The sequence below is a fragment of the Mizuhopecten yessoensis genome, unplaced genomic scaffold (genome assembly GCF_002113885.1).
Source record: "Mizuhopecten yessoensis strain PY_sf001 unplaced genomic scaffold, ASM211388v2 scaffold10331, whole genome shotgun sequence".
Taxonomy (NCBI): domain Eukaryota; kingdom Metazoa; phylum Mollusca; class Bivalvia; order Pectinida; family Pectinidae; genus Mizuhopecten; species Mizuhopecten yessoensis.
In genome coordinates this window covers 724,130-737,540 of record NW_018408493.1, presented here as the reverse complement: position 1 = coordinate 737,540, position 13,411 = coordinate 724,130, and the positions used below count along the sequence as shown (strand labels likewise).

At 34.0% G+C, this 13,411-nt stretch overlaps 1 protein-coding gene across 1 annotated transcript; it reads right to left on the bottom strand.

The window, feature by feature from the left end:
- Window positions 1-1,265: 1,265 nt before the first annotated feature.
- On the bottom strand, window positions 1,266-6,613 carry LOC110460154 (glutaredoxin-like). The gene is made up of 2 exons (XM_021512894.1): window positions 6,273-6,613; window positions 1,266-3,598 (listed from the first exon to the last, which is right to left on the bottom strand). The coding sequence occupies exons 1-2, from the start codon at window positions 6,561-6,563 to the stop codon at window positions 3,485-3,487; spliced, it is 405 nt and encodes a 134-aa protein (XP_021368569.1). The 5' UTR covers window positions 6,564-6,613; the 3' UTR covers window positions 1,266-3,484.
- Between the last annotated feature and the right edge of the window lie 6,798 nt (window positions 6,614-13,411).

Here is a 13,411-nt window from a genome sequence, read left to right as displayed (position 1 = left end):
AAACTAAGTGAAATACAATACTTGTCATGTCATCAAAGTATAAGAATTTGAAAATATTGGTAAATGTTCCCTTTGGGGCCCCGCCCCAAGCCCCTGGGGATGGGGCAGGAATCCCAATTTTACAATGTACTACCCTCATTCACCACCAAAGATGATTCTGACTAAGTAAGAATAATTTTCTGCTGAAAATGGTCAAAATATACCCAAAAGTGTTATTTCCCTATATAAACTATAGTAAACTTTACCCCCTCCCCAAGAGAGAACGGATCGCTCGGGGGTCCTGAAATTTACAATTTAAATCAAGCCCCTGATGATCTTTCCATCCATGCAGAGAAAATGACTGTAGTACCTCTGAGTCTTGAAAAGAAGATTTTTGAAATATTGGTTAACTTTCTCTTTGGGGCCCCGCCCTGGCCCAAGGGGTTGGGGTAGGAATCTCAATTTTACAATTTGAAACCATCTTCTGCCAAGGATAATTCTCACCAAGTAAAAATAATTTCCTACAGAAAGTTGTCAAAATATACCCAAAAGTGTTATTTCCCTATATAAACTAAAGTAAACTTTACCCCCTCCCCAAGGGAGCACGGATAGCTCAGGGGGCCTGAAATTTACAATTTAAATAAAGCCCCTGATGATCTTTCTTTCCATGCAGAGAAAATGACTGTAGTACCTCTCAGTCTTGAGAAGAAGAATATTGAAATATTGGCTAATTTTCCCTTTTGGGCCCCGCCCTGGCCCCTAGGGTTGGGGTAGGAATCCCAATTTTACAATTTTAAACCATCTTCCTCCTCTAAGGATAATTCTAGTGCCTAGACAAATTGTTTTCCCAGCTATAGTCCCTCCAATACCCTCCCCGTCTTCTGGTGCTCGAATCTCCATATATTATGGAAAATGATTTGCTACACCACTGTCTCGAGTCTGGGCGTTTATGGTAAAGGTCCCTGCTAGCTGGTTCACGGACCCTGCATCCTGTTTCCTGTCGGAAGGGATATACCCCTCCTCCTTTGCGTACCCATCGGCATGAAGCCTACAGCAGGCCAGTATGAAGTTGGAAACCTTCTTTCCAAAAAAACCTGCATCAACTGCTTCACTTTTTTTCAGCAAAATACACAGCTACAAGTTTCTGCAATTTTGCTTTGACATATTCCAGGGGTACAGAGAGCAAAAGTGAGCATAACTCCTGGAGTATCGAGGATTAACCCCATAACCTGACCAAAATAGAAAGATTTTCCTTAAATATGAAAAAAAGTAAGAAAACAATTGTGTTGATTCAATGATTGTCTTTTTATTTAGATTTGACTAAAGTGGGAAGTAAAACACTACATACAGCCTGTATCACAATTCAAGTAAAACCAGAAAAAAACATCTGCCTATGTATAGGGAGGAGAGTGAACACAAAGCATCTCAATTAAAGCAACAGATTACATGTACATTACCCTGGTCAAACATCAAAATGGACATTGTAAGATTTGAAGCCTCTAAATACGAAAATCTGCAAATGTCTTGAATACATTTTAAAATGAGTTCCTTGTCATTTCAGATACAACCATAATATTGGTTGTAGTAACATATCTAACTTGTAAATTGCATGATGATCAAAAGTCTTAAGGCGAAAGAGGTGCCCCTCAAAAATAAATATTTTTGTTTTCTTCATGTAAGATGGTATATATAACTTAAGTATTGGAAGTCCTGCATAACCATGCATATCCCTGACCCTGGGACTTTCAATAAGATTGGTCAGTTTGAAGATATGGATACTCCTTTAAACACAATGTGCATACAATGTACGTATCAAACATGTGACATATCAAGACCAACTGATCCCATTGTCAAGCTATGACTGAGGCCGGATCATTTTACACTTAATTTTGAAATTTACACCAACCAAAAAGAAACACATTGTTCGTATGGAATGATAATTCTGATCAATTAATGATACATGTGTAATATCACAGATATTTTGTACATCTGTATAAAAATGATATATTATATATTTCAGTCAATATTCAAGGCAATACAAACATTGTATTCTCAAAATTGAATTGCAACATTTTTTTCCTATCAACACAGAAAATAGTGGTTGGAATGATGAAATACGTCCTGCTTTTTTAGCACATGTTTATATATTGTATTCATTAAAAAGTGTTACCTTTTGAATGAAATGACGTGATCATAAATTCATAAACGATTAATTAACATATCCGTAAAACAATGCAACACATCTAAATAGAAAAATGAATTTTGTCCTTGTCCATTTCTAAATACAAGTTAAATATAAAATACAAAAATATTTGGCAAAAACAAAATAATTGCACAATGTGAAAAAATCGGTTTAATCATATTTTTAATAGCTATATGATCAATGAAGGTATAAAATTTGGGTTGAATTTTGCAAATAGTAAGCTTATATCTTTTATTATAATTTGGGTATTTAAAATATCCATAATTGCGACAAATTAATATTGTTAAAGATGTAATATTTTTGTTGTTATACATTTTGTACAAAATCGTTTAGACATTCTGCTTATAGTGAATATATACATATAGGTACTGAATACAGTGTCCGAAAAGCCAATATGGCTGGGGATTTTTAACGTATTTGCAAAAATCTGACTAATTACACTTTTTAATCATTTAAATAAGGAAGAGAAGAAAGTACTAAAGACTAGTTGTTGAGAATTTTTCTTTTTATAATATATATTAAGATATACAGTCAAACTTCCATGAATCATAGATTCCAATTTCTCAATGTGTCAAACTTACAGCAAGGTCAGGTTTGTTTTCTTATATGACCCAGCTGTCTTCTGATATATTCCATTGATGAATCAAACTGTTAGGAGTTGAATTTCGCGCTGATTCAAACGACAATCCCGGTCTAATCATTAGGTTAAACATTGAAAACAATTATCTGTATATGATAACATTAAAATGTCCCAGGGTCATTTTAACTTTAACATGCAAACTACACAGTAGAAATACATGAAGAATATTTTTCTAATTACATTAAATCCAATATTTTTACATTTCAAATTTGATTTCTTGTCTTGTGTTCTGTCACTTACTTAACAATCACATTTAGTCTTATGCAGTTTATACAGGATCTCATAAAGATGTTTGTAGTTCAATATTCATGAGTCCAAGTCATGATGTTTAAAAATTTCCCCTGATGGTCCTGTAAAGTTTGAAACATTGAAGTTTGACTGTATATACTAGGTATATTTTAAAAAACACAAACAAAGATGTATATAGTTGTAGACTTATTAAGAGTAAGAGAACTTCCAAGAATAGACACTGGTTAGCTGTTTTATAATATGCCTCAATAGTTCTGCTGAAGCAGAGTCACTCAGAATACCATAAATTCAAGCAGAGAAAAAAGTCACTAAAATGTTTGTCACACATGTCTTTCTCCTTATATTCATCGATCTTACAGATTGGTTCACGGTCTTGAATATTCCTTTGACGAAAAGACAACATCAGTCTATGACTATTTCTTGGATGCTGCTTCAAGAAGAACTTTAGCCAATGTACCGTTATTAGCAGCAGTAGTTGTTTCATCCCCTCCTCCAAAGAATTTTCCATTCACAAAAACTCTAGGAACCTGCAAATATAAATTGTAAGAATATATTAACATGAATGTGTTGAATGACACAACTTCTTCTTACATCTCCATAGGTTGGATTATCATCAGTTATATTCCCCTAATAAAGTTCCACTACCATTGTATCGTCACAATGCATGCATGCCTTCTGCTATATTAGTTATAGGTGCAGTACTTTTTTCTCTTCCAAGATTAATAGAATCTTACATGGGTCTGTTCCGTGGACAGGGATATCTCAACCTGAGTGTAAGAGTTTGGCTGCTGGCCAGATAAACTCTTACACGAGGGGTGAGATATCCCTGTCTATGGAACAGACCCATACTTGATTATTTTTCTCACATACATACAAATTAAAAAATTCCAGTCGAAATAAACATCGATCTTATTCATCCGACGAACCCTTAAGCCCCTAGGGTTGAGACGGATGATTCCCCATTCACAACAATTGTATGACATCACGGAAACAATAAAATGATGTCACGTCGACAATCCATTATTATGACGTCATAGCGTGTGTGAGCTGTCTTTCCCTACCCTGTGTTAGATAGTTATCTTTTCCCTAGCAACAACGGAATCACCCTGTGAAGTATGTGAGAATACATAATCTTTTTTTTTATATTTGATAATGAAAACAGCATAAGTTAGTTCATATCTAATATAACAATTAAGGACTTTAATTTTGGTGAATATGTGGTTACATGGAACTTAGAATTTGTTACAGCCATATATTTGCCAGGACAATTTGAAGTAATTAGGTATTCAGAGCAATTTTACATGTTTTAGGGGTTTAGATAGACTTTGGCTAAAATTGACACACTCAATGATCATACATGTATGAACAATACCACAAAATCGATCTAAACCCCTTATAAACATGTAAAATTACTCTGAACACTTTAGTTAAACTCCAAAATATAGTTGACTGTAACTAATTCCCAGGTCCCTGTGGTCCATATAACTACAAATATTCACCCTAATTACATAGGTCCATAATTGATAAACATATATATATATATATATATATAGTAGATAATAAATAAATAAGTGCTTGCGAAGGAAAATATAGAATAAAAACAAATTTTTCAGATCGTCCGCTAGGCCTTTCTGCCTTATAGGGCTTCTTCAGGCCGATTGATGTTTATTTCATATATATATAATAAAATGTATTCGTTCTGTTTTAGCTAAACTACTATGAGTGTTAGAGGAACTATGATTTGCAGCACCTTAATTACCGGGTACATTAAATTTAGAACACCATACAACAACAAGCTGTTTGCCGATATGAACGAAAAGCGGTTACTTCCATAGATCTATGAATCCCTAGCGGGCTTCATGCAATATGGATGTAACCAATATGCGTCATACTGGCAAGAGTTTTTTTTAAAAAGGCTGTAATTCAATCCAATGTGACCACCCTGCACAACACGCACACAACCGTATGTCAAGGTTCATTCGCCTCTTATACACATCCTGTTTGCAGTACATGCAGTCTTCAAATTTATTTTAAAGTTATTAGTTACATGCACAGTCAGATAATCGATGTTTTATCTTCCTTTTAAACGTAGTGAGTCATCATTTTCTATCAAGTTCTGAGAAGCAGTGAGTCATTACTTTGTAAAATAAATGAATATTCCAGGTAAACAATCATTGAATATGTTTCTTATAATAGACATTATATTTTCTTCTACATTTAGAGATTACATGAAATTGTATTCCTGTGCTTTTCTGTTAAGGTACTATCAGGGTTTTTAATTAACACAGAAATATCTGCAATAACAAAATGTGTGTTTATTTTCGAATATGCTAGTTAAATTTCCCTCACTCTTTGATTTTTGTGAATTGATTTTTTTTGGCAATCTGATGTTGTCTGAAAGTTATACATCATTAATTTGTGTCTACTACAATATGTGTTCGCAGAAAAATCATTTGTTAATTAATATTTGACGAAAATTAAGTTTTGAAGGCGAGTTTCTGATTTGATGGCACAAACTAGGCCTAGCATTATGCGTGGCAGGGGAAATAACTCGGATACTATGATAAGCAAAGTCATGCGTTCTAATTTTTCACCCATGTTTTGTAAATCATAGAACGAATATGGTTACACGGTGCTTTGCCACAATATCCAGTCATTTAAAACCTTAACATTGTTGGAGTAGGCCTAATGCACATCCTGTTGATGGTGTAGTTTCTAAGCGTCAATACCTGTACTGTATACGGTACCTGAACCATTAATGTTATGCGTTAAATAACAGCCACGTTTGTCCCCTAGCACAGAGACATAGGGCCTATTGTATAGGTCTCTGCCTTGCCCGAGTTTCCTCTTGCCGGGCCAGTTTGTCTCGATGTTGTAAAGTCAAGTAGGCCTACACCACGGACGTTTCAGCTGAGTCTTAGATAGCAATCGAATTCCGTGAGTACACCAAATTAAAGTTTAACATTTAAAAATAAGCGAGTGGAACCTTATTAACTGCAGCGACATAATGCGCCCTATACTACAATATTAATAATAATTAATATTAATTAAATAAGCCATTTTTATAAATTGTTGATATAATTATAAGGCAAGCAGCTGATAAGTTGGAAGTATTCATGTAAAATAGTTTCGTGTTGTTCCATCGGTCTACGAAAATAAATCATGAGAAATCTTGTAACGGTAGTAGGTGGGGATACTTACAGATCTAGCTCCTGTCATGCCCTTAAGGATATCCTGGGTGGCCGACATATCATCCAATCTATCGAGCTCGATCGCCAGGAAATCAATCCCTTTTTCTTTCAGTGCAGTTTTTGCCTTTATACAAAATGGACAGGTAGTTTTCGAATACACAACAACTTTGTTATCATTGATCGTTTTCTCAATATTCGCTTCAGTAGGCATACTGACTGATCTAGCCGCGACGTTCGGTCCAACTAAAGCCCGGAAAAGTGTTTGTAGCTTAAATATTTGTGCGGTTGCCGAGGTTTTCATCTGTTGGTCACGTGCACGGGACACGATGATGAGCGTCTACTTCCGGGGAATGACTAATCCACACGTAATAGGAAGCGGTACCGGTAACCGGAATAAGCTTGGCACACCGTGAACCAGCGTGATTTTAAGTACAAAACTAAAATCTTATTTGAAACCACTTAATATTTCATGCCTTTAAATACTTATTTGAGAATTATTGGAATGCTATGGTTTATAATCGCTGCAGAAAGTACTTTTATCTCTTATTAGCTCCTAGATTTAAACATATTTATTGCCCCACATTTGAGCAGAGGATTAGGCACAAGTTATATCAACTTATCAACGCCTTTTCCTCTAATACAGTACAATTTGACATTTACGTGATAGCATTTAACAAGGCATACAAACTATATTTTACAATTATTATATTTTACCTAAAACCTGTTGCTGGATTTGATGAAAAGTTGCACGTGTCTGAATACTTCTGTATTTGTATCTACGGACAGATTTTCATTCTCAAATAAGAATAAACCTAAATTTACTGGATATAAATTCAACGAGTTTATGTTTTGAAATAGCGTAATTCGTACTGTATTAAAAAGTTTACATTCTAAGAAAAAATGACCAACATCCTCACAGGCGCATGATGGATTATCAACAAACTTAACACGGAAAAAATCATTTTTCAAAGAGCTACACTGATGCCTGAGTTTCGTATGTAATACATTTAAATTGCGTTCGCCAAAATTATAAGAAGATGGTGGAGACGAATTTGCACCACTGGATATAGCAGATTTAAAAGTAGTTAAAGATGGTAATGTTCTTATTGTATTGTCTAACGAATTCCAAAGACGTAAACTCGATGGCAGAAAAGAAGAGTTGCTTGAGGAGAGTCTGGAAGAAGAACTATTGTAATCATATTGGTTCCGTAAATTGTACCGATTGTTGTTACCCACTGTGTTTGGCAAACGTGCCGATAAATAGCTGGGGGTTAAGGTAATAGGATTGTGTCACCATTTCTCAGTAGAATTTCTTCAAATTTTGTAGTTATATTGCTTTAAAGTAAAGAAAACTTTCTGCCACAAAAAAAAAATATAGGTTGTCAGAATTTTAAGGATTTTAAATGGAAATTTATGTAATAAAGGAGTGCATTTTGAAAAAAAAAAAAAAAGACACAATATTTTTACAAAATAATGTCAATAAAAATGATACTGACATATATTAGTATTGCATTAATGTATATCAATTTAATGAATGCTGAAATTCTGTAAAATTAATTCTCTATACACGATATAAAAATTGACATTTTATAATAAAACAATATACACATAGTAATTGCAGGTAAAAGTTATCGTTCTTGAAAAACTTCACAGTAGTGAAATAGGTAGCATACAATAAACATACAATAAACATACAATATTCATCAGTTTAATATTAAACATTAGAATTTGCGGAAATTGTGATACTGTCTCCCTACATTGGATTTTCAACTAGGGATGCACTTCCTGTTTCCGTTTATCGATACACTCCAATGACCTTAAGTTGTTTTTCATTCTATATGAAATATTCAATTTTCGCCTTTTTCTCCTCTCTGATAATGTTTCTAAACCCGTTTCAAAATATAATAAATCGTTACTTGTATAAGAAGGCAGTCCTGTTCTAACTCGAGCCGCCTCTCTTTGAGCTTTCTCTAATTTCTCGGATTCAAAAGCAGTGCAACCATCCCATAATTCACAGGCATATTCAAAAACTGGTAAATGAAAGATTTATAAATTTTTAAAAGTGAATCTCTTTTCAACAAGTATTTGAGTTTTCGTAAAACATTAATCTTTTTCATAACCGCACTATAAACTGCCTCAACATGACTCCCCCATTTTCCATTTGAAATGAAATTTACTCCTGAATGTCTATGTGCGTCTGTACAATTATTTTTTTTCCCATCTAACATCAAATCCATGTCATCGTCAATATCGTTTGCATTTGAAATAGCTAGAACGTCCGTTTTTTGAAGACTAAATGAAACCAACCAGCGTTTAGCCCACTGATTTAAAGATTCTAGGTTGTTGAGAACAGTCTGTATTTCATAGCATGAAAAAGCAGAATAAAGTAAGGATGTATCATCTGCGAATGATACATTTGCGCCGGTGTCGATAATTTTCGAGCCAATGCAATAATTCCCCTGAAATTCCGTACGCTTCTCACTTTGCTATCAAGCCCCTGTTTCAAACACGATCAAACGCTTTTGATATATCACACAAACTGATGCAGGTATGTTTTCTTTCTTCTAAAGCAATACAAATATTATGGTAAATTTCAATAAGTTGATAAACAGGAGAATGACAAGGCATAAAACCTGACTGGTATTGATAAAACAAGCGATTTTCAAAAAAATAATTATTCAAGTGTTCGTACACTACACTCTCAAACATTTTACCAACTGTAGATAGTAGGGATTAATAAAATCTATTACCTGTAATTGAGCGAGATGGGGTTATCTCAGTCGAGGGTTAAGATTCTGTAACGAAATCCCAACCGAGGCGTAAGCCGAGGTTGGGATGTTACGGAATCTTTGCCAGAGTTATTAATCCCTACTATCTACAGTTGGTAAAGTGTTTGAGCGTGTAGTTTACGAACACTTGTATAATTATTTTTTACTAAAAACTTAAAGTATCCGTCTTGGGCATCAAATGATAATGACTTCTTCACTACTTTAGCTACATTTGAATGCTTCCGCGTAAAAATGCTGTCCGTTCTTACATAGATGACAACGTATTTCACAATGTAGATCATATTTTATCTACAACATCAGATATCTAACAACATAAAAACTATACATATAACAACAAAACAGAACATTTATAATGCAGATTGTCAATTTCAAGCAGTTAACGCGCGGATAAATACATCGCAGTGTAAAATTCCGCGAAATGTCACGTAAAGATGCAAGACAGTTCGGACGAGATAGAAAAATCTAGCATGGGGTATGACGTGGGATATCTCTATCTGATGTGCGAGAAATAGGTCTACAGTTACACGGCGTATGCATATGACGATCACCCTTTTTGAAAAGCGGCATAACGGTCGCAAGTTTCCATTTATTAGGATACACCCACGAAGAAAGTGACATGTTAACAGTATTTCAAGTGGTTTGCAGATAGAGTTAGCAGTAGACTTCAGCACATGATGACTAATCCAATCCCCTCCCAAGCTTTCCCTAGCTTTAAAGTTTGTAAAACATCTTTTATTTCTGAAGGATTTAACCGCAAAGATACAAAACGTTTATCTTTTTTGGATTCAATCATCGGAACTGGAATATCAACATCGTTATACTACAAAAATAATTATTAAGTAAACGGGCTTTATCGTCATCGTTTGAAAAAGTACTATTTGTCGCTGGGTCCGTCATTGAAGGAATGTTTTGATAATGTCCAACGGATTTTATAAGTCGTTTTACTAGTTTCCAGTAAGATTTTTGATCAGAAGAAGCGTATTCGTCAATAAGTCCATGTACATTTTCGTAAAAAAGGAGTCGGGCATTTTTTTTTACATATTATTTACGTTGTTTAGCTGACCTTAAAATTTGTCAATGTCTGAAAGTTGGAGGGTTGCCCTGGCAATTTTATGCAGTCGATCTCGGATTCTCAAATATTTTCTAAGTTCAGATGTCATTCAGGGCTTGTCGTTAGGTCGAACTGTAACTGTTTTTGAGGGTAAACATCTATTTATAAATTCGAAAAAATGTCAGTAAAATTGTCACACGCTGTATCAACCGAGTCACTTACAGAAAACAAAACAGTCCAGTCATAGTCGTCAATAAGGTCATTTAGCATGTCAAAGTTGTCTCGTTTGTATCACCACACTTGTCGTTTGTAAAGAGGTTTGGTTAAACAGGTGAATTCAATAACTACAATACAACCTTCATGATCACTTACTGCTCTATCAATAGGTAAAACTGTAGACTCTTTACAACTAAGTGAATCTGAAAGTAAAATGGGGTCAAGTAAACTAGATCTAGATGGACTAATTCTTGTAGGTTCATTTATAACGTTTTTCAAAGAAAATGTCTTAATACCATCAATAAGGACATGATTATTGGAATCAGTTAGTAAATCAACGTTTAGATCGCCAACAATAACTACATTTTGAGATATATCTAATGCACTATCAATAGATGCTTTTAAATTTTGCCAGGAAGAATTAACAGAGTATTCAGGCCTATAAACTGTACCAATTATTAGATTTTGATCTGGGCAAAATAATTTGTATCCATATGCCTTCATCACCCGGGTATTCTATAGCTTGTAAGCGACATACTTTCAGTAAGTTATTAACATAGACTAATAAACCACCCCCGCAAAGTTTCTGTCCTGTCGAAAGGGTTCATGAAAACCGGCTATATGTAATTCGTCAGTAGATACTTTGTCGTCCAAGTGTGTCTCAGTCAGGCATATAATGTCATACTCACTAGCTACGTCCTCTATATAATCTAACTTATTGCGAAAACTTCTAATATCTACATGAAAAATCGAAAGTTCCCCTAGTGCCGGGCCGGGATTGGATTCAACATCCATGTGCTGGAGCAGAAGTAATAATAAAAGAAGCATACAAATCAAAGTTCCGAACGTGATTTAATAGTGTGATCAAATTAGTGAACCAGCCATGTAGTAAAAGTACTAAACGAAATATTGAACCTATATGCAACATGTGAAAAATAAATGATCCCACAAAACATCTGCCGTAGACCTTGGAATAGAACATTCCTATCGCCATTCTGTGACCCATGTAGTCATCACCCGTTGTCGAGAAATGAATACCTCGAGGTCACAGAATGGCGATACAATTTAGCATCAGAACATCGCGAAATCCAGCAACACATGACATTTAAACAATCGCTACAATACAGATACAACAAAGTAGCAAACGCTTTGCATACATAGTTGATTCAGAGACAAAAGAAAAACAAACAAACAAAAAACACAAAAACAGTGGGTTTGATTTTTCAAAAATGACTTTTATGCTGACTTTGATGCATAATTTTCTTTTAGCAAATCTGTAAACATAATATAAAATAGACATTTTATATGATATTAATACAGAGCAAAAACCTGACTTTCATTGAAGCTTGAAATAGGAAACCATTGAACGGAATAGTACTTCCTACAAAACATAGATTACGTAAAAATAGGTGGAACTTATTACCAGATGTTAAACTTTTTAAAATTACACTTGTGACAACCAGGTCTCAATCCACATTTTGTGATTTTACAAGCTGACGTTTAAGATTAAATTACTGCATAGTTTTTATAATGAATATGCAAATATAACTAAGCACATACATATGATAATTCATCCATAATTGACAAGTGTATCAATACTTAACGACGACAGAATTTTACAATTCTTATTTACTTGAGCATAAATATTGAGCAGTGTTGATATTTCATCATTTCGTAGACAATAACCTGGACATATGATAATGCATCACGTGCACTTTCTGACAAATTAATCTGTACTTAACGACGACCGTTGTATCATAACTTAACGACGACAGAAAAATATTGAGTAGTGCTGACATTTCATGCATCAATATTTGACAAATATATCAGTTCTTAACGACGACAGAATGATACAGTTCTTATAACTTGTAAATAAATATTGAGTAGTGTTGACATTTCATAATTTTGTAGACAATAACGCCGACATATGATAATGCATCAATAGTTAGCTCCTAACTGAAACGTCTTACGTTTACTTGCAAACTGTTTTAAAACTTAACACACGTAGAATATATTTCATTCCATCTTTTAAGAATGAAATGTACGGGGAAAATGAGGAATGAAATGAGTTTGTTTTCCAATCATATTCTACATGTTAAATAGTTAACGAGTAAGATGAAGGAAATAAATTATATACAGTGGCGTGCCAAAAGTATTTCACTTAAGATTTTATGTTAATTTACCCCTGATAAATTCATTTTCCTGCCTTTGGTTTTGGTCAAAAATTGATGACACCGGGCATAGAGCTAAATAATTGTCTATGGCTTCTGTTGGTAATATGAATTTAATTATCCTTCAAAGAATTCTAATCATGATGAGTTAACGGACCAAAACTATTTGTACATGGTGTCTATGGGAATGACGTCAAAGTATATATTTTTAACTGCGATGACAGAAACATCTCCGAAACAGAGTCAATGGTAAAAATATGGATATTACCAGAGGAAACACAGGATCGTTCCTTAAAAAAGGTGTTAAGATTTATCAAAATTTTATGTCAATTAAAATCGAAAAAAATTCTGACACGTTAGTAAAAAGACATAGAATCCAAAGGGAAACACTTTTGGCACGTCACTGTATATCTTATTCATCAGAGTAATTCTTATGATCTCTGGGGTAGATTTGTTTTCGTAAAAACATTAACGACATCACATTCAACTATATTTAAATATAGCATTCTATGTAGAGGTTTGAGTGATTAACATGTTATAATACAATACACTAAGAAATAAAACACTAAATTACAACCAGTTGTCATGCCGAACGCTGAGATTAACATCTTGAAAACAACTAACTATACAATAAGTTACAACCAGTTGTCATGTCGAACTCTAAGGTAAGCATGTTTAAAACAACTAGCTATACAATAAGTAACAATCAGTTGTCATGCCGAACGCTGAGATTAACATGTTATAAACAACTAACTTTACAATAAGTAACAATCAGTTGTCATGACGAACACTAAGGTAAACATGTTAAAAACAACTAACTATAAATAAGTAACAATCAGTTGTCATGACGAATACTAGGGTAAATATGTTAAAAACAACTAACTATACAATAAGTAACAATCAGTTGTCATGACGAATACTA

What these genes read in the sequence shown, in the direction of transcription:
- LOC110460154 (XM_021512894.1), bottom strand. Translation starts at nt 6,563, where the DNA reads ATGAAAACCTCGGCAACCGCACAAATATTTAAGCTACAAACACTTTTC. An exon ending in GCATGACAGGAGCTAGATCT is followed by an intron (nt 3,599 to 6,272) that starts GTAAGTATCCCC and finishes TTATATTTGCAG; the next exon opens with GTTCCTAGAGTTTTTGTGAA.